The 21319-nt window shown below is 40.1% G+C and overlaps 1 protein-coding gene across 1 annotated transcript; it reads right to left on the reverse strand.

The window, feature by feature from the left end:
- Positions 1–55: 55 nt before the first annotated feature.
- aff1 (AF4/FMR2 family, member 1) lies at positions 56–20801 on the reverse strand. The gene is made up of 19 exons (XM_035184254.2): positions 20252–20801; positions 16686–16806; positions 14706–15542; positions 11251–11292; positions 10404–10490; positions 9573–9606; positions 8149–8251; positions 7816–7948; positions 6705–7715; positions 6534–6622; positions 6201–6414; positions 5990–6084; positions 5396–5459; positions 5150–5286; positions 4888–4959; positions 4093–4186; positions 3874–3917; positions 3524–3762; positions 56–3082 (listed from the first exon to the last, which is right to left on the reverse strand). The coding sequence occupies exons 1-19, from the start codon at positions 20302–20304 to the stop codon at positions 2958–2960; spliced, it is 3594 nt and encodes a 1197-aa protein (XP_035040145.1). The 5' UTR covers positions 20305–20801; the 3' UTR covers positions 56–2957.
- Between the last annotated feature and the right edge of the window lie 518 nt (positions 20802–21319).

The following is a 21319-nucleotide window of genomic DNA, read 5'->3' on the forward strand; positions in this document are numbered from 1 at the left end:
ATATGAAATTGTGTCATTCTTGTGTTCTTTGAGTAAAAGAAAAGTAAACAATGAGTTCATTTCCAGTGTTTAATTCATCTGTGTACACTGCAACACAAATTCTTTACATATTTCACAAAAAAGGAAAAAAAGCATCCTTCAAAAACCTACGTGATCATTTTTTCCAGTAAATGATTATTTGGACAAGAAGTGTAAACTTGTTTTCAGAGAAATTCAGAAATGAAGCACCGACACCCGGTGATGAAAACAAAGACACAGGTTGGAAAGACAAGACCCAGGAACATAAAAAAAAACAAAAAAACAGATTGCACTAGTCATGAATGTCGAATGCCAGGGTTTTGCGTTTTCACTTCTTGTGCAGTGTAAAGATCAAGACAATATGTCATCATATGTATGTAAACATAATCCCTCCTTCCGTGGCATATGGTAAAAATAATCGTGAATATGAGGAAAAATAAATCTAGGAACACTTTGTGGTCCTTGTTCAGCCCTTTTTAGCCAATAATTACATGGACGCACATGAACTGAGTCAACAGGCAACTAAATCTCCCAACCTCAGGAGGCTAATTTCAAGAAATGCGATATTTGAATGCGCTAAGCTAAACCAATGTTTCCTTTCTCGAATAATTGATTTCATACTGATTATTTTTAAACCCCCCCAGTGAATCAATGAGACCCGACGATAACTACAGCATGACATCCACTGATTCAAACTTTGAGCTAAAGAAACTCATACTTTATTGCTTAGAATCAAGATACAACAAACAGAGAGTAAAGACTAACACAGTCCTGCCGGTCTCGGGGAACGTGGGGTTTTTCTGTACAAATGAAATTAATTACAAATACTCACAAAAGTGTTTCTTTTTTTTTATATATATTTTTTTAAATAAGCTACAGTTGGCCATTTTTTCTTCTCAACTTTAGTGTAGGAAACATGTAGGGAAGCAGCCTACTAGTGCAAAAACAAACAAGGGAACACAAATGTAGTTTCTTATCAGTTATATGATTGTGGTCGTCCATGATAAACGCAGCCAATTAAAACCATTAAATCCACAACTGTACGTACGGAAAGTCAGGGATGTCAAATGATTCCGTTTTTTTGGGCTTCTGGAAAGTTGAGTTGTTGTAAGACACATCTGTGCTTAAAGGCCAGGTTCAAAGTTTTTGAATTCTATATTTAAACAATACCAACATGCCCATGTGTAAACTGAAGTGAGTTATTGGTTGCTGTAATCTCCTCTGTTCATACTGACTGAGGAGAGAATCCTTCCTATGGCACAGTCACACATTCGTGAATGCAAAGTGTATATCGTAGGTCAAAGTTCACCAAAGTTGATCTCTATGCGAAGCCTCTCATTCCTGTAAATGGGAGAAAGTGGAGACGACCATCTTTATTTCTGGTCTATGAGGTCTAACTTTACAAAATGCCCTCCCTGGTTTGTTGGACTCCGGCTGCTCAAGCCTCATAATAGCTTAGGATTAACTTTGGAGTTTATCTTCCCCTTTAGAATGGATCTCTTCACAGACAGTGTGGACAGGAGGAAAGATGTGAAAATCGTTTTTAGGACAAAACACACAAAAAAGGAACCTGTCCTTTAAGATGGAGACTTTTCTTCTATGCTTGTCTAACTTTGAAAAAAAGGGCACAAGTGCAAATTCTGTAACAAGATGATGAGAATAAAATCAAGTCAGCTTTGGATGGACAAATAAGTCACCCTCAGTCATTACCAACCGACAGTGCAACAGCCAGAAAGAGCATCTGCAACACGGGTCGCCGGTCTCTCACGTCTCAGAGGTTTCCTACCATCAGTCGCTCCGACACGCACGAGAGACACGAGGTTAACACATTTCATTCAGGAGCAAAGAGGTCAGACCTAAAACAACAATGGTTACTCAAATGACCTAAATTAAAAAGGAGGCTTCCCTGCTCTGTTTGATTCGACTGTGTCCAGATTGATCTTTGTCTCATTAATCTGCACATAATCCAACCTACATGCAGTGAATGCATTTCATCTTATGTCTCATCACCAGTATGGCACTTTTTTTAGTTCATGGTTATTAATGCACTTATTATTATTGCACAAGAAATGTGACGGCATTGAAAATATTGACAATTTGACGCAAACAAGGAACGAGCTGAAATGAATAAACTTAATGCTGATTTAAAGTTACACTTTGGTGCTTTTGCAACCAACTTCATGAAATTTGACTTAAAGAAAAGTGACATGCACACTGGGTTTCTCATGAGTCTCATACACAAGGATCCAGATGTGTGGGAGAAAGAAATGTTGACTATAAAAACTACAGACTCCCTGTGACCAAAATCAAACAATCTTTCAGACTGGAACAGGGAAACTTAAATCTCTTTTTAAGAGAAATAAAACTAAATTTGTTGCCGAAACTGCGAAGTGATGAATCAAAACAATGAACAATGATCTAAGTGCCTATAGTTTTTCGTATTATTCAGGTTGTCAAATGTGATGATAGGAATATTTCAGATCAGTTACAGTGCTTCCACCACCACCACCAAATGGCACTTTTAGTTAATCTGATCATTTCAGTCCAGATCTAGTTAAGGTCACTCTTGAATGAAGCCCTGACATTTCTATGACATCAGCTGACAGAGGAACATGGAGGAACGTCAAACCTTCCGAGACATGAAATGTGTAGATCACAGAGAGAAATAAAGAGACTCCAAAAGTGAACATGAGAGAAAAGAATAAATTACGAGTGCAATGGTCAGTGTTGTGTATTCCTTGCTGGGAAAAAACTTCCAAAACCAGCCTTAAAAACAAACATGAGATGACATCCATGTGTTTGTAAAGAGACGTCCTTGTGAAGTAAAGGAAAAAGACGCCTGAGGGACAGTTCAGGTGGGGATCACGGTGAAGCACACTGAAGTGAAGTGGAGGCAGGGGGGGGGTTGCAGGTGTCCAGCAGGGGGAGCAGGCTGTTGGTCACTTTACCTTTTGGCTGTCCAGCCTCAGCCAGTAGATGCCCTGTCGTGTATATCGGACCATAGTGTTCAGAGTTGAAGTTAGACTCAGCGGGCCCATAACCGTGTCCAGCGCCGTCAGCAAACCTACAACACACATTCAAAACATGAGTGAAACAGCAGCTCATTCCTCTGAGGAGTAATACAACACTGACTAACAGTGTTTTTAACTCCTCTCTGAAAGAATAAAGCCCAGTTATGTTGCCCCCTGGTGGCTGGCAGCAGCATAGGTCGTAAATCCACCTCACCCATGTTAGTGGATTGTACAGGGGACCAAACTAAAAAGTCTAAATACATTTTTCTAAAAGATGGTTTCTGTTGTTTGAATTAGTTCTCATCAAGGTGATGTTTGTTCAAGTGCTCAGTCTTTGGGTAAATTTGGTTTTAATTAATTACTTGACGCTATAAAAAAAACAGGGTGAAACATCCTGACTGACAAAATTATGTATCTTTACGAATAAGAACAGATGTATTCACACCCCAGTAACACATGGCATGTAACACCGTCTCTTCTCCATCCATCCTTACCGCTGCCTTTATTTGCCTGCACCTCCGCCTGCTCCCAGAGGTCATGAGCGCTTACGAATAACGAGGTGATTTTGACGTAGGTGAATGCTACTTGTTCTATAGCCTGGGGAACCGCCACCATGCCACTGACGGGGCCCGCTGTCGACCCGCTGCCACTGTGGTTGGAGCCGGGACCTGAGCTTGTGGATGTGCTGGCAGGAGACGGCATGTCAGGCATCGGGGACGGGGTGTCTGCAGCACTAAAAGAGGGAGACAGGTGCGACCACAGAGGGGAGTATTAAAGAAAAGACGTCAGCTGTCGACTTTTTACTTAATGGAGGTGAATGCAACAAGGAAAATACACGACTTACTTTGCTGGGAAGACAGGAGGATCATGTGTTGCCTGAGCTGAATTCTGAAAGAGAAATATAAATGGCTAAACAAAATACAAACTGTAACTCCTGGATTGACAACGTGTATAACTGCTACTGTTCTACTTCATTACAACTACATAATTAAGACATCTGTTAACCAAGTATTTTCTAAATAATCCTGTCATTTAGGAAGTGTGGTCACGTGTTAATACTCACAGTGAAGTGATCAGTCAGTGTCTTTGAATACTTGAGTGCAGTTTTGTATTTGTGGCGAAACATGGCCATCTGCAGGAGAGACTGGCACTTCAAACTACAAGAAACAATGAAATGTCATTCAATAATGATTAATGATTCACATAAGTCATTACAGTAAACAGAAAACATAGTATAGGACACTGTCTATTAGCTGCATGGAGCCCGTATTAAGTTATAATCATGATTTGTTTATCCATCCATCCATGCATGCATCCAGCCAGCTTGTCCTTTAAAGGTCATGGTGACAATCCAAACCATGTAGATTAGTAACAAAAATATTTTCAATATCTACACTTCACACAGAAGTGTCCAAAGAGAAAACATATTCAACTGTGAGGATAAATCCACCTGGACAAAAATGTAATTTGCTTTCTTATTAAAACGTTGGGATTTCCTGTCTGTGCAGCATTTTGTGGTAATTTGATATCAACAGATATTAGGGAAGTAAAGCTAATTTTATGTTGTAAAGCCAATGTACCAAACTCATGTATCAATGAGATGAGCAGTTATTGTCATAAATATTGAAAAAGATGAATATATATATTTTTTACACTGTCCATCTAAATAAGCGCTACACTGGCACCTACTAACTATCAGATGTAAGTAGCACATACAACAATTTGCTGTTTTTTTTAATCATGTTTCAGAAATGTTTCAATGTACTGTTATATATTCAACTGTACCACATACTATAGTTCAATCAAACCCTCTCTGAAATTAGTCAATGTAAATGTATACAGCCCTCAAGAGCCTTACCATAAAACTAAAAAGTCCTTTTCTGAGGGCGGGGCAGAGGGGTCCACTGTGTTTTTAAGTTTCAGGATAAACCTGTGAGAGGGAAAAATGCACGAATCAAAATCAGTTATGGAGCAAAAACATTCATATTAGAGCTTCAAATTCAGCTGAAATTAAAAAGAGCATTTTAATGAATGTGTCCACGAGAAGGTGGAGGAGCCTCTATGGTTCTGCAAAGATTCAAACTCATAATTAAAAGGTAATAATGGAAGTTGGTTCTTACTTGAGGAGATCGACTGTCTCTTCAAACATGGTGTAGGAAGACATTGAAATCTGTGGATCTTTTTCCATAGCAATGCCACTTTCAACAAAGTACATGACAGCATCCAGGTAGTTGAAAGCTTTACTGAGCTTATCTGACTGTAGAGAAGGAGCAACAAACAAATGCAGTGTTTACTGGTTATTTGAAGGCCTGTTAATATTTCACTAGAGTTTGAAAAATAAATTCTGAACAAAAACAGAACCCCACCTCTGCGTCTGCTATGTGCTTCAGTCGTTTTGCCTCCTTTATGGATTGCTTCACTGGATACGGCCTGCAGGAGAAAGAACCAGTACGAAATGAGGGACAACGCAACAACAAGCATATATAAATGAGAATTAGACCTGTGGCACAAATTTGATAAAAAATAATGATAAAAATAATAAATTAATAAAGACAAAATCACAATTGTCTTTAAACTGCATATTGACTCTATAGTTCTCCGATGAGTTGGGTTGTATTGAAGAGAGTTAGTTACAGCCAAGGCCTTCGAAGAAAGATGATAGAAGAGAGCTGTCCTACCATATTCCCATTTCATAGTCAGTAACAACTACCATCAGAATCATGTTCAAAGTTTTGGTTCATAGCTAAAACCAGCTCTGTCCTTTATAAATCTGTGGTTACAATGTCAGACGTTTCTGTTTGGAGAATTTTCTTTAATAAAACAGACACAACCAGATAAGGATCTGAATAAACTGAAAGTACAGCAATTTAGGGTCAGGGGCCGCAAGATTTTATAAGACATTAAAATTGGAAAAAAAAGTTCACTAAAGTTCTAACAGATCTACATAAAGGAAATCTCACCTGTCCTCAAACCTGAGCAAGGGCCTATTGATCAAAACTGCCTGGTTGGACTGTGAAGACGATGGGACCGTGGGGCAGAACTTTGGAGGCTTTAGCTGGAAACGTTCGGTCGTGGAAAAATTAATTAATAAACTTCTTCACTGGAAACAATCACTAAAACGCAATAGACTAATTTAATGCTTACAGCAGGTGCTCATGTGTTGACAGTTACCTTTTCAGAGTGGAGGCGCTCTGTGTGTTTTTCACTCCTCTTCTTGTGCTTGCCGGAGTCCTTGCTCTTTGCGGCCTCCTTACTGGACTCCAGAGTCTCCGCAGAGCAGCGCTTGTGTAACTTTGAGTCTTTAGCCGAGTCTTTGAGTGTTGTCAACACAGGCTTCTTCTTGGCCTTCTTTGTCTCCCGATCCGCCGCTGGATTGCTGGAGCTTCTGCAAAAAAAAGATCAGAGAGCCTGTGTGATCAGACTGAACTGACTCAAACATAGACGCCATCATTTTAGCATCATGTGGCAGAAAAACATAGGATGTTTCTGTTTGAGGGGACCTACTCCATTTTGATAGAAGCATGAGCTGAAGAGGTATTCTTGTTTTCCAGCCGCCTTTTCTTCCTGGGTAGATTTTTATTGTCTCCCTCAACCTAGAAGAAAGCAAATCACACATTATAATAAAAACAGAACTTTGATTATGTAAACGCATGCTCAGCCCTGGACCTTTCTCACATTTGAAGTTGTGCTTTTTTTGCTGCTTTTGCTGGGTTTGTGTGTTATAGAGACATCACCGCCCCCTCCGTCTGGCTCGACAACCAGCGCTGATCTCTTTGCGTTGCTGGGTATCTTCTGCTCGTTGCCGGATGTCTGGGGGACCCTTGAGAGCAGACTTAGATCGATCCTCACCAGTAGGGATCTAGGAGGCCTGTGGAGGTCCTGAGAACCATTGGCTGTTTGCGCTCTCTTCTCTGAGTGTTTTTGGGATGTTTTTGGAGGTCTCTTGTTTCCCTTCTGGCAGATAGTCTCTGCCTTGGGTTTGCTACAGGGGATTTTTACTGGTTGGTCGGGAGACGGCTCTTCAGGCTGAGCAGGAGTCTGTGTGGGGCAGGAGCAAGGGTTGGGATATTTCACCCCACAAGATGGACAAAGACTTTTCAGAACCACCTTGACTTGAGGCTCGGATCCGACCTTCCGCTTGTCAAGAGACATGTGTTTAGAAGTCCTTTTACTGTCATGTTTAGAGTCCCCATCCTTGCTTTTCTTGCAGTGTCTTGTTTTCGTCTTTACCTTGGGCCTGTCTGTGAAACACAGGTCTTTGTCTCTTGTGGCTACGACGTCCTCACACTTAACACTGACAGCTGCTTCACTGGGATCCTGGCCGCCCTCCTTCGCTGGCTTCAAGGAGTGCGTCTTGCATGACGGTCTCCTGAAATCAGCAGGAGGGCATTTTTTGCTACTCTGCTGGTGATGGTTGTCCTGATGGCTTTCTCTGCACTGCTGGAGTTTTGCATGGTTGTCACCAAGCTCATTTTGGTGAGTAGGAAGCTGAGGCTTAGAATCCCTGGTGGGGTCGACCACTTCTACGCTGGAGTGCTTGGAGCTTTGAGTGGGCAACAGCCGTTTGTGAGAGGGGCTCTCAGAGACATGGGTACCACCTTGACAGTCGGTGCTCGAGCTCTGTTGGTTGGACCTGATCCAGTTCCCCAACTGCCAGTCACCATGGCTCACCGCTGGAGCTTCAGGCTACAAAAAGACACACGACGAAGAGCAAAAGGAAATAGTTCTGAGAATGCACGTTCAACCTTTAATGCAGATGTACAAAAAGGGACCAACAGCAAATTACCTCAGTTTTAACTGTGCTGCTCAGTGGGGGCTCTCCTGTGGTGCTTTCACTGTCCGACTCTGATCTTGAGCTGCTCTCTGAGTCGCTAGAGCTGGCTGACTCTACCCCGCTGGAATGTGCCGCAGCTTTGAGGCTGGTTAAAAACAGACAGTTTTTTTTTATATACATGTCTTTATAGCTTTATTAAACTGCATGGAAGCTACAAGTATATAACAGTCTCTTTTAAGTTCAGTTACTTTCAGTGGTTGGGACTGAAAGTTTAGTTGCTTGTCTTCTGTAGTGTTTTAAAATGACATCAAACAAAATGTCCTATAGAGGAGCTAAGTCACTTACGATAAGGCGCTCTGCTGGTTGAGCTGCAGTGGATCTGTAGGAGGAGAAAGAGGAGGAGGAGGAGGAGTAGGAGGAGTAGGAGGAGGAGGAGAGAGACAACTTTCTGGAGAGAAAAGCAAACAAACAAAATGAGACAACATGAGTACATGTCAGTAAACACTAATGTGGATCACACATTGCATCTGAGCTTTTTTTCCCCACAAATACTTAACTGACTAACCTGCCGCTTACTAATATTCAGTCCTGAACTAGAATGCCCCTTAAAGCAAATAGATATAACTCATAGATATCAGTTCCCTAAATAGGCTGGATATGTTTTGTTTTCATTAGGATCTATGAATTATTGCCTGGGAAACCAGTGAAAATGTTGAAAAACACCCTATCTCACCATGTTGAGAGAAAGTGAAAAAAAACTAATCCTGGATCCGCCCCCTGAACCAGATCTACAATAAAATGTAATAGTTCTTTCCTGACTCATACCCCATCCTTCCACCAAGTGGAAATCCATTCAGATGTTTTTTTGTAATCCTGTTTACAACCAATCAAACGGACAGGGATGAAAACATCATCTTTTAGTGAAGGTGACTTGAAGTAATGCTGACTACTCTAATGATAAAATATGCTGTTGTAACGCTGGTTGACAGTTGAATTTTACCACGAAGTGTAAGTGTATCATAACTCCGACTACCAGAGTTTGGCTTTTGAACTCATATCTTGCAGTGTAAAATTAACACTTATTGTGGTCACTGAATGAACAAAACATGAGCTTTTGTTTTGCTCTATTTTTCTGGGCGGTTTATGTCGCTAAAATAAAATCACCCCGTTGTTAACACAGGATTTTCTGGCATGTACTTAAACAGCTGGAAGAATGTAAACAGAAGTTCTGACTCATTTTTCAGAAGAAGCCCTTAAAGTCAATGAAGCATTAAGCTAACATGAGAGAGAAATGAATGAGCTGAAGTAGGTACAGTAAGAGATGGATTAAAACAATAAAAGTCAAACAAAAACAGAAGAGTCTTAAAAAGAAAGAAGTGAGAGATTTGAAGAAAGTTCACCCCTCCTCTCTGCGACATGCCAGTCTCCTTCCCTGAGATGAGGTTAATTTGAGATAAAATTGTAGGGCTGTTTCTCTCCTCTGGCATTTTGTGGTCAGTTCACAGAATAGGGCAATCTGGCAGTACAAGTTACCATAGAAACATTGCTTTGAAGAAGCAAGTTACGTAGAACAGAGACACTGCTTTAACACCATGAATATTAAAGGTCGAGAAGAGAAAGTGATATGATGACTAATCAATCTGTCTTCTAAAAACATCTACAGACATAAAAGAGTCAATCCTTGGTTCCTATTCGATGTTGGATTGATGATTTAAATTTTGTATCCTTGTTCTCTGAATTCTACTTTGCTCACTTCCCTCATTACTCACTTTGTCCCAGGCATGAAGAGACGTGCACTGCTTCCTGTTTGGACAGAAAAAAAAACAATCTTTAATATAAGTCATAGATTTGTTTCATTTAAGTTTGTACCCTTGGATCTACATTTACACAGAACTAATAACTTAGTCAATAACCGACCTTTGTTGAACGAGAATAAAGATTCTAATTCAATACTTTAAGACCAATTTTAGCAGTAGTGCAGTGAGGAAAACTCTGAGCCAAGGGTGGTGAGAAAAAAAACTCCACAAGGTCATAAATCAAAACTGTTTATTCCTTGTGCATGATGGTGTCCATCAAACAATGTGATAATCTGTATGTTAAAGATATCTTTTAAATTTATTTTAACTCATATTTTAAGACAAAGTTTAAATTTTGACTTCTGGGTGTAGAGTTGCAAATATGTAAACGAAACCACAGCAAGTGTAACAAAAATGTAGCCACAAAGTACATGTGTCCATTTGTTGTGTATGTATATTTTCTGATTGGGAGGAAGGCCACTGCACATCTGCAGTGTTTCCAGCTCATTGGTTCTGGCACCAAAGCCTCCAGACAACTGTCAGTGTGTTCCTCCACGACACCAAAAAAACATATATTGATTGGCAGAAACACACAGAAATATTTGACTTGAAGAAGTCAAAGAGATATAATCATATTGATCTGGTTAGCATTTACTTTATTGAAAACTAAGATAAGCTACATCTGAACAAATCTGAACATTTTAATGTGCCATTACACTTGGGATTTATTTCTGTGTTTCAACTGGTAAGATAATGATGCAGGGCAAGATAGATTTCAATTACTCTCAACCTTTTTGAACTTACCTTGGCTGAGAACAGGGATTTGGAGGGTTTGTCTATGCTTGTTGTGGGTATATCTGTCAGAAGAGGAGGCCACGAGTGGGTCATTTCCTGTTAAATAAAAAGAGTGTCATATGTGTTAGGAGCCTACAAGCACAGTCCAACTACAAAACAGATGTTAGTCTTTATATAACCAACATTAATTCATGCAGATGGGCTCTCTTCACACTTTATAAAAAAAAAAAAACATAAAAACAAAGAACTGCACTGATAAAGATAATATTGTAAAGCAGCCAAAGGAGACAGAAGAGAGCTACAGAAAAGTTTATCAGCAGCTATTGAGCAACTAAAAACATAGTTGTTAAAATGAATTTATTCCAAAGCGAATTAATTCATAACACATCTTAATTCAATAATTTAATGACATTTTAACAAACTAAAACTATTCAATTGATGAAAAAATAAACTTGATAAATTTGATACTTAATTCACTCCATTTTTCTCCTTTCTATATCAGTGAGTGCTACATATAGTTTTTTGTTTTGTCTTACATGTATGGCTTTACTGTCAATTTCAGTTTGATGTTAATATCATTTGATATGTTATTTGGAATGGGATTTATAACCTTCTCTGATCATTTTTGCATTAGTAAAAGTTGCATGTGCATAGCATTTAGCAGCTTTTCTAGCACGTGTGTGAATGGAACTTGGTTGGGTGGCATACACAGTAAGTGAGTCAGTTATCATGCATATTTGTGGGCTTTATTTGTTGTGTTTTGAACTAAAATGTGAGATATAAATAGGCTGTTACCATAATTACAGTTTTATGACAGCAGTGAGTCATGAATTAAAATGTAAACAGATGAACCTACCCTCAAGATGTCCTCAACACACTGAGCTTCATTTGTCCTTGTCTGTAGAAAGGAACGGAAGAAATATGAGTTTCTGAAATCACCATGAAAAACCTACATGCAATTATAAAATGATGATTTAATATGGGAATAAAACAGTAAAACAAACCAAACAGACATAAAATATTCCTTTCACAATCTCAGATTCCTCACTTGCATTACAAGAGGCTGTCATTTATTTTACAATCTGATTCATGGCGGATAATCTCTGAATGTAATCTGTAGGGAAATTACAGTACATACAGCATAGTAAAACCACAGATTAGTGTAAGGTGTTGTGAACATATTCTATCTGGCAAATTTCAAAAATGTCCACTTTCGTCTTTGTGCTACAGGCCTAAAAGCACTGACAGTCCAGAGAAGAGAAAAATAATCGACATAACTTAATAGAATGGAGTGAACAAACAGACACATCTGTCAACATAAAGCAGTCGTACACTACATCTCTACCAACTACAGCCTCAAACAGTGTCGCAATATCCTGAATCAGGCAGCAGCGTAGGCCAACCCCAACGTCACGTAAACACTGAGTGAATGAGTCAACAGCCTGCGTTTCAGTTTGTTTTCAGATCTCTCTTTCGGTTTTTCCTTCTGAATGGACAATGTTTGAGATAAGGTCAGAGTGAACGGGCCCCCAGAGCAGTTATGCAAGTTGGTGACAAAGCTCATTTATTGTTCTGCTGATCCCAGGGGTGAAGGTATCAGAGGCAGCTAAGGTCATGTATGCACACAAAAAAACATAAATGGCAGGTTGCTCACCACTTATGCCATGCTATGCACCTGAGTGAGTAAGAAATGAGACTACATGCTGAAAAATGCATGGTGGATAATATATATTTGCTGGGAACGATGCATTGATTAGACATATTCAGATTCCGAAATGCCCCCCCAATACCACCCAAAAATGCAGGGTCATGCATCTTGAGTACTCAAATCTATGTACCAATCTGATACTATTAGTTTCACCCGGATAAAACTGCAATGTTCTTTTCCTGGAAATCACTTCTTCTCCACCGCGCCATCACAGCAGCAGCACTCTACTACCACTGGCAACTACTGTCTTCAGAGCAGCAAAGAAATGGTTTCTGGTAGCGTTAGCCAAAACTAACAACAATTGTCAGCAGTTTGGCAATAGTTCACACTGGAAGTTAAACAGAGATGTGTGCCGCATGCAAGAGTTCAGTTTCAAGCTATTTAAAAGGAAGCAATTGTTGTACATTCTTAGATTAATTCATTTGTGTTCATTTTCAGTTATTATTGTCAATCTGGATGATAAAATAAGTTCTATGGCATTCACTCTCTCCTTGTATTTGTTGTTCAAAGGGTTTAACCTTAGTCAGGCCATTCAACAACAATAGCATTCATCTCTTCCCTACAGGGTAAATATATACAACTGTTAAAGTTTTTTTTTTATATTGCACTGGTATCTGCTCTGAAGTCGGTATTTGATGATATGCAAAATCCAGGTATCAAGAAGGGAATTTTTTTTTTCTGTTTTGTTGATCTGCTTCACAAAATGTCTTATGCACTCCAGAACCATGCAGGAATGTGATTATTTTCATGCTTCTGCAAACATAATCTGCTCAGTATCACTATCACACATTTTCACTGGTCACACCAGTCTGACTGTAAACTAGATGCCTGATTGACATTGTCTCGACACTGTTTGAACAAGGAAGTCTGCTCTCTGACCCATGACAGCTACATTGATCCAGTTTGGTAAAAAGCACAACTGCTAAACACATTACTTCTCCCTGTTATGTATTGTTGCCCGAACTCATCCTCAGACAGAAACTGCACGACAGAGTCCAGATGTGAACTCAGGAGGCTTGGTGAGCAAAAAGGGGAATGAGTCACTGCTCAACTATCCTGCACTGGATTAGTCCCAGCCTTGAAAACAGCAGCACATTCAACACTGCTCTGCTGCTGCAGGAGGGTTAAGGGGGAGGTGCAGAGAGCTGCAGGTGCAAGGGCTGTGTGTGTGTGTGTGTGTGTGTGTTTACGTGTGACAGGGAAGGGATGAATAGAGTTGAACTGGAGTTCAGCCAAATACTCCAAAACAATAGAGTCCAAGGCCTTTTTTAAACGCCTGAACAGTCAAGCAGAAACAGCCAAACTACGAGGAGACTTCAGAGACCATCCTGAAATCAGCAGACACAAAACGCCGTAGACTAATGCACAGTATATTCAAAGCCCAGACATGAGTGCAGAGAAGTTATCAGGAGGACTATCCTTGTTAAACCACCTCCCCCACAGTTCCTGGAAGCACCACACAAGTGCTTCAAGAAACATCACAATCATGTGCAGTACGTCACAGCATCCATTATTGAACAAGTAAGTTTAGTCATTCAAAAGTGAAACCACTTTCTTCAAATAGCAGGAATCATTCACATATTATGGAGTGCAGTAAATCCTACATACTCTACTACAGGTCTTTACTTTATACTGAATTGTGTAGTTGAAGTATAAGCCACAGTTAAACTAAACTTTCAGATTATAACTAAATTAAAGAAATATTATTCAAAGATCCCATTCAAATCTAGCTAAGCTAGCTGTAACTTTGGTTGTGTACATTTTACTCAATTTGTAATTTATGTTTAAATGTTTTTTGGGCACTTTACCTTTATTGTCACAATAGTGTGCATAGCAGGGCCGGGTTGCAACCAAACCTACGACCTCAGCAGGAGGGTTCAACATTATGTATATGTACATATGTGTAGGTATGAAAGACATTGCAAGTTGTGGAGTTTTTCAACATTTTCACAGGGAATAATTCCCACTTGATGGGGAAAAAAATATGGCATATTTAGGGAACTGATTTCTTTCAGTGTGTGAAATTGGGTGCAGCATGATTGAATTTAAGGTGACTGTTTACCCTTGGCGGAGGTACAGTATGCGCTCCACTGACTGCCATTGTAGTTGTTATACAGTTTAAGCCACCTTTAAAAAGGAACACAATTGGAGTTTTAAAGTCTCCACTAGTTCAGAGATAGGCTTTGGTTTTCATTATGAACCTCTTGCTATTTTATTAAAAGGGACATTTCAACACTTTGGAAAATTCCATTGAATGGCTTGCTCATGTTTGTGTACTAAACATGAAGTTACAGCCAGCAGCTGGATAGCTTAGCTAATCTTTAAGACTGGAAACAGGAGGCATCAGAAAAACCTGGGTCTGTTCAAATATATCCACCTACCATTTTCCTAAAACTAATTAATAAACACACTTTGCTCCATTTCCAAGCTATGCCAAGCTAAGCTAACTGCCTATAGATTGTAGCTTTATATTTACCGTACAGATTTAACTGTGCTGTTGATCTTCTCATCATAACAACTGATGCCCTGTTTTACAACCAATATTACATTTTAAACAATAAGATATCATGTCACAGTTATTAGATCTAGGATAATACACTCACCTCCAAGAACTGTGGCAGTATCATTATTTTCCCCGGGTTGGACTTGCTGATTAACAATGGTGCATATGGCTCTGGCGAAGGTTTCAGCTCAGGCGAATCACTGAGCACCTGGTCCTGACCATCCATGGGCCGCACATAGGCTGTTGGCTTCTGGGTCATGACTACGCTGGGCTGCTTACACGACAGGAGTGGGGGGAAGGTCTGGGAGGGTAGTGCGTTTGTTTTGGTGGCTTGAGTCAGAGCTACATCTTTAGGGGACAGCTTAATGTTCAGCGTGGTAAAGTCCATGGTGCTGGTGGACTCAGATGGGTGATCTGAGAACTCCTGATGCTGATGTCTATCGAAGGTATCCTTAGTGTCAGTGTCAGTGTTGTTGTCGTTACTGGAATGTAGGAACGCTTGCGGCTTAACATCAGGAGACAAAGCAGACATTTCCTGGGGAAGGCTGACATGTACCCTGACATCTGAGAAGACTTCACTCTTCTTCTGTTGATGCCCCGAGTTTCCAGGATGACTGTGGTTCGAGGAAGTCTTTAAGACAGTGGATGAATGTCCATGTCCGTGTGGAGAAGACGATGCGGACATCGTCATAGGCTGGGAGGAGTAACTGCTACTAGAGGGGCATTTCTGGTTTAAGGTTGACATGTAATGGATTTGGTTGTGGAATGGACCTTTGGTTGATTTATCGGTGTTTGTCTGACCCTGATCTGACTGCGAGACGGTTACATAACTAGGAATGGATGAAGGCTCGATGGTGAGGGGACATGGATTGTTCACATCTTCGTAACTGCCCAGCATCCTCTGGATCCGATTGGAAAGCTCGTCCCCTTTGTTTGTCTACAATGAGAGGGGACAAACATTAAGCTGTGGTAAACATGAACAACGTATCTCAGTTCAGAAAAAGTTGATTTTTTAAAACATGATTACAACATATTTAGCCCTTGGTTGTAAGAAATCAGTGGAACACCCTGGTGATAAGAGTACATTTTCACATGACAGCAAGCATAAAGTCCTCATTGATGTTTTCTCTGAATTTCTTCGTCAGTGTTTCTGAAGTCTCTGAAAACTGTTTCCCTGTCTGACTGCACTTTCTTATATTCTCAACTGATACTTGTTACAGGAAAAGATTTTCAACGCAAAGATTTAAATGTTATCATTTAACAACCGTGTGGTTCTTGGTATGAGACCAAAATGTTCTCTTTATTTTTCAAAAATAAATTTGTTGTTCCCTTCACTTTTACAGTTTCATGTGGATTTTTTCTTACTAACATATCTCTATACAGATTGTGTCCGACTGCCTAAGTCCAGATGATTGAATGGAGGAAGTTGAAAAAAACATTGATAAGCTCATCTGAGACTCCTTCAAATATTATTGTGCACCTGCAGTCAGCTACTGATTTGCTGCTCTCTTTTTTTTGGCCCTGGGTTTTGCTGCTCTTTATGTAGACTAGTGAGTTCATCTGCAGCTCTAGAAGAAGAGTATAGTCATAACTCAAGATTGGGGGAAAAAATCCAGCCACCTCCTCTGCAAGTAAAAATATCCATCTATTCTAACTTTAAAGTTGATATTCTTTTTGCAAAAACTCTAGATTTGGCCAATACTCAGGGGTAGAGCAGTGAAGGGCATAACATTACATAACATTTAATTTTTAACTATCATTAATTTCCCATTTGCTAGTAAAATATGAATTTGATTACATGCAGCAAATATCCTTCTCTTTGACTGACCTCTGAAACCAAACCATACATTTTCCATTTTGTTTCTCATTGTTTCTCCATTAATAACAATTTTTGAAGTAAACCTTTAGCATATTTACTGCATTCTACCTGATCATTTATCACTGGGCAGTACATATGTTTAACGTACTGGACCAACAATCATGAGGCTGCGGCAGCGTTTAACTGTTCCTCACACATTGTAGTAGAAATGCACACAGTACTGTTGTGGTATTGAACTGTTACAACATCAGTTCCTTTTACCTTGTATGGTTCCCCAAAGAGAGGCACATTCTCAGGGTTGAGTTCTTTGGCTTGGCTGGCTTCTTGGTTCCTCAGTTTCCATGCTCGGAGACGAAGAAGGTGCCTTTCTTCGTTGTATACACTGAAAGAAGCATTTGTGAGAACATCATTTCCACTATGACACTAAATAAATACAATTATCCTTTTAAATGCCAGAGGTGGGGATACATTACATTTTAGAATGGAAATCCAACCATCACACAAACATGAATGACATGCTCTTACTCTCTGTGGCTGATGGGAAAACCGCCTGTTCCTTACATCTGGATTTTAGATTTTGTATAACGACTTCAAACACTTATAAACCTCAGAATAAGGACTTTTCGTCTGATGACACCATAACATTTAGAGACTGCAAATAAATGGCGTCTTTATCACAGACTTATCTACCTGAGGGGCATGGCAGCGGCGTCTAAGGGGAGAGCAGACAGTGCCCATCATATCTAGACAAGTGTAATTAGACTCACAGATGCCATGAGGATTCACCACAACATACACATCTGTTCTCTCTAGTCCCCAAAGATGGCACGCTGCCCATACAGTACATGCATCAAATGGATAATAACGAATACTGTTCTTGATAGGATGCCAAAGGTAAAAAGAAATAGTTTACTCTTTGTAAATTATACTGTGGAACAGCCGCCAGCCCCCTGTTTAATGCTTTAAATATGCTGAAGTGAACTGAACACTTGAATCTACAGTTCGAAATGTTGTGATTTTCCTGCCAAAAATAAAGTGTTGATCACCCTCCCAGTGGGACGCTTCCATGGCAACAAGTCTGGCAATGCAGATTTGAGACTGAGCCAAACAGATGAGCACTCACTCATTATAGTAGCAGAGAGACTGGACCAACTACAAGGACATCACAAAGTGGCATTGCCAAGTCACACAGACCCAGGGGGGAAGTACCGGGTCTGTATTACAGACACTGTCTAGTCATAAAAACAAACATAGGTTTTGTTGACGACTGTCAGTGCTGATGATGGGACTGGGCGATATGGCCAAATATTCCAATAAAAATGTCCATACCAGTCAATCTTGATAATTATTATCCCAATAAGTTAAAAAGACAGAGTTTTTGCTCCTGAGGGAAGCTGAGGGAAACTCTTCTTTTAAACTCTACAGCAAAACATTTTTAAAATATGAGACAGATGTGCTATGCCTCCTCACTGTGCTTACACATTGCATAAGCAGTATGTCTATATATATTGGATATATATTAGAAACTGCGCCTGAGGGTATATATGTTTGAGTTTTTTATTAGCTCGGTATAAAAACTGTCCAGAATTAGCATGCAAGATTAAATCTTGACAATGAGCAACCTATAATAATTTAATCTGCAAAAAAAAGTATTTTAACAAGAGAGCACAAAGCTTACCCCGTACCACTGTAAGGATCAGCAGAAAAATCATATTCCTTTAAAACAAGTTATCATTTGCTGAATTAATAACCATTTTAATTGAATCAAGAGTTTGAGTTTTGCTGCATAAAATGTAATATATTATATTTCCCATGCTCAGAAAACCAGTAGGGTCAATAAAGGCCTACAATTAATTCATTAAATGATTATGATTTTATGGAGCTTCCCAGCTACTGTGGCTAGCAATAGCAACAATGTCTGCTGCACATCTGATGGCACTGACTGAAACTCCACATAACAGGATTAAACCACCTCCAGCTGTATAATCCACCATCACAGCAAACCTACTTTTTTATTTAGACTGTCTTCAAGCAGATACAAAAAAACATGAATAAAGTTTCTGTGTAGGACAGCGAAAAAATTCAAAACAGCTGCATGAAATGTATGATTTTTCCATACCATCTAAGGCCTTATTGAGGGAACTACCTGCAGATACCCTGACTGCCATGGTGAATGACAGAACCCAGAGGATACCAGTTTGCCTATTACAGAAAACACCAAAAGCTGATTGATTGTAGAATAAAAGGTGAAATAACGACCAGAATAAAGCACATGCAAGACACAGTTAAACTGAAACAGTCAAACCCAAACTAAAACGTCAGGAGAAAATAAATGGGAAATTTCCTTCTGGGCTTCTAAAAGTGACTGTTACACTCTATCAAACAATAGCAATAATTTTTGATATTTTATTGAAGAGCAATTATGAGTTTTCATAAGGATTTTCTGAAGCATAAATGGAGAAAAAGAATTAGAAATATACTTATAGAGCCAGAGCTGTTCAAAAAGTGGGCGGTCACTGCGGTCATATATTATTGGCATTATCCATATTAAAGGATTTTCTGAAATTTCAGGGGAGCAGCGTTAGGGTTAGGGATGTGAAATTTACTGTCGGAACCAGAGCTGTTGTAAAAGTGGGCAGTCTTTGCTCGTCTCTTTCAAACATTTCAAATAATCATTATACTTTCATTTTAGTCAATGTCAAAAATTTATTTTCATAAGGATTTTCTGTAATGTCAGAGGAGAAACTGAAAGGTTAGGGAAAATTTATTCTGGAATCAGAGCCATCCTAAAAGTGGGAAATAATTGTCGTAATTCAACTTTTATCAGAAGAAATAATCAATTTCTGCAAGATATTCTGACATGTCGATGGAAAAAAATGAGAAGGAATTTAATGCGGGAACCAGAGGCGTTCTGGAGTGGCGATCGAACAATGTCAATAAGTGTTGAAATTCAATTGTAAATCAATATTTTACGGATTTTCTGAAACGTCAAGGGAGAAAATGCATGGGAAATTTACTTCTGGAAGCAGAACTGTTTTTAAAAGTGGGCGGTCACTGTTTCACTCCAAACAATATCAACAACAATAGACTTGAATCTTGAATAGTAATCAATCGCAATATATCAAAAGGTTCAGTAAATATGGATATATGAATGCATTGTGTAAGCACAGTGAGGAGGTAGAACACTTGGCTGATTTGAAAATGATTTGCAGTTCATCGTTCTCTGCTCATGAAGAAGAGTTTCAAAGCTTGAGTCTCTTTAAAGTCAACACTGTAACATGACACCGCGACATCGTGATTATTATCGATATCGTCCCATGTTGCTGTCTTGGTATTTTGACCAGATCGTGCTTAGATCGTTGTTAAATGAAACTATCCGTCACTAACCACCGTGTTCAACCCTGAGCTCCGCTGTTTTCCAACTGAATCTAAGTTAGTCCAACACGGTGGGGGGGTGAGGGGGGAGACTAGCGTGTAAGGATCCGTGACGTGAACTTTAACCGTGAATTTGCTTAGATCGTGCGGTGTAAACAGAGCAGCTGGTGTAAATCACAGCAGATTCCAGCTCCTCGCCCGGACTGACGAACGAGCTAAAGCACAATAACAACTCCTCACACTTTGACTGACTTTCGAACTACATAAAACTCCACTTTTGACGCGGTGTCAAGCCCAGCTACACTCGCTGTGTGTGTGTGTGTGCGCGCGTGTGTGTGTGTGTATGTGTGCGTGCGGCTAACGCTCCCTGGCTAATTACTACCAGTCTGGGCTGGGGAGGCTAACGTCCCGCAGCTAGCAGCTAGCAGCCGCCGCTGTGTGTGTGTGCCTACCTCGGCTGGGATGCCATGGCGCGCCTCTCCCCGCAGCTGAAGTTGGCTGTCATGTGTTTGTGACAGTCCTCACCGAGCCGCTGCTCTCAGCCGCTCACATCGTCCAGCGCTGGGGAGGCTCCGTCCATTTAAAGCGACTGTCAGGCCGCCAGGGTGCGAGAGTTGTCTGCTAACAGCGAAGCTGTGTCCGGGTCGATCCTGTCGCTGCTGCCGCTGCTGCTGCTGGATTGTTCTACTCTATTCAGCCACCCGGGGACCAGGCTGGGATTTATACACTCAATGCTGCACACACATGTCACCAGACCCCCCCGAAGCGCTCATTTCACCACAAACCCTTTAAATGTGTTATGAGCTCGACGAATCCTCCCGTTAAGATCTTTATTATTCACAGTTTCTGCTTTACTGCCACAGTTTGGCCAGAGTTTCCACCATGACCCCTGCGTGCCAGACATGGTACAGTCATTACATACTGTATGTTTACCTGAGGTGACAGCAGTCCTCATTCAACCAGCACTGGTTCAGTCTGTCCCCGTCTGTGCCCATCACTGTCTCAGTCTGAACCTATAGTCTATGGTTCAAACCCATCACTGTCTCGGTCTGTCCCTGAACCCATCACTGTCTCGGTCTGTCCCTGAACCCATCACTGTCTCAGTTTCAAACCTTTAGTCTATGGTTTAAACACATCACTGTCTCAGTCTGTCCCCATCACTTTCTCAGTCTGTCCCCATCAGTGTCTCAGTGTCTGTCTCAGTCTCAACCCATCACTGTCTCAGTCTGAACATCACAAAAATAAAAATGATACAAACCTTGAAAGAAAATGTGATAGAGTGGCAGATTTCTTTTTTACTTAATTCCTGGTGTGGATCATTCAGGTTCTTACTGCAACCAGCCTAAGAAAGTATATTTATAGTATGTATATATAGCCTACTAATATTGACCAGTATGAGCCTTCACAGACATATTGATATCAGTGGCCCTGTTTGCAGATATGCACTAATATTAAAACTTGTATTATACAGAGAAAATGTAGGAAACTGTGCATTTATCTTTATGTTTTATTTACAAAAA

The sequence above is a fragment of the Hippoglossus stenolepis genome, chromosome 18 (genome assembly GCF_022539355.2).
Source record: "Hippoglossus stenolepis isolate QCI-W04-F060 chromosome 18, HSTE1.2, whole genome shotgun sequence".
Classification (NCBI taxonomy): domain Eukaryota; kingdom Metazoa; phylum Chordata; class Actinopteri; order Pleuronectiformes; family Pleuronectidae; genus Hippoglossus; species Hippoglossus stenolepis.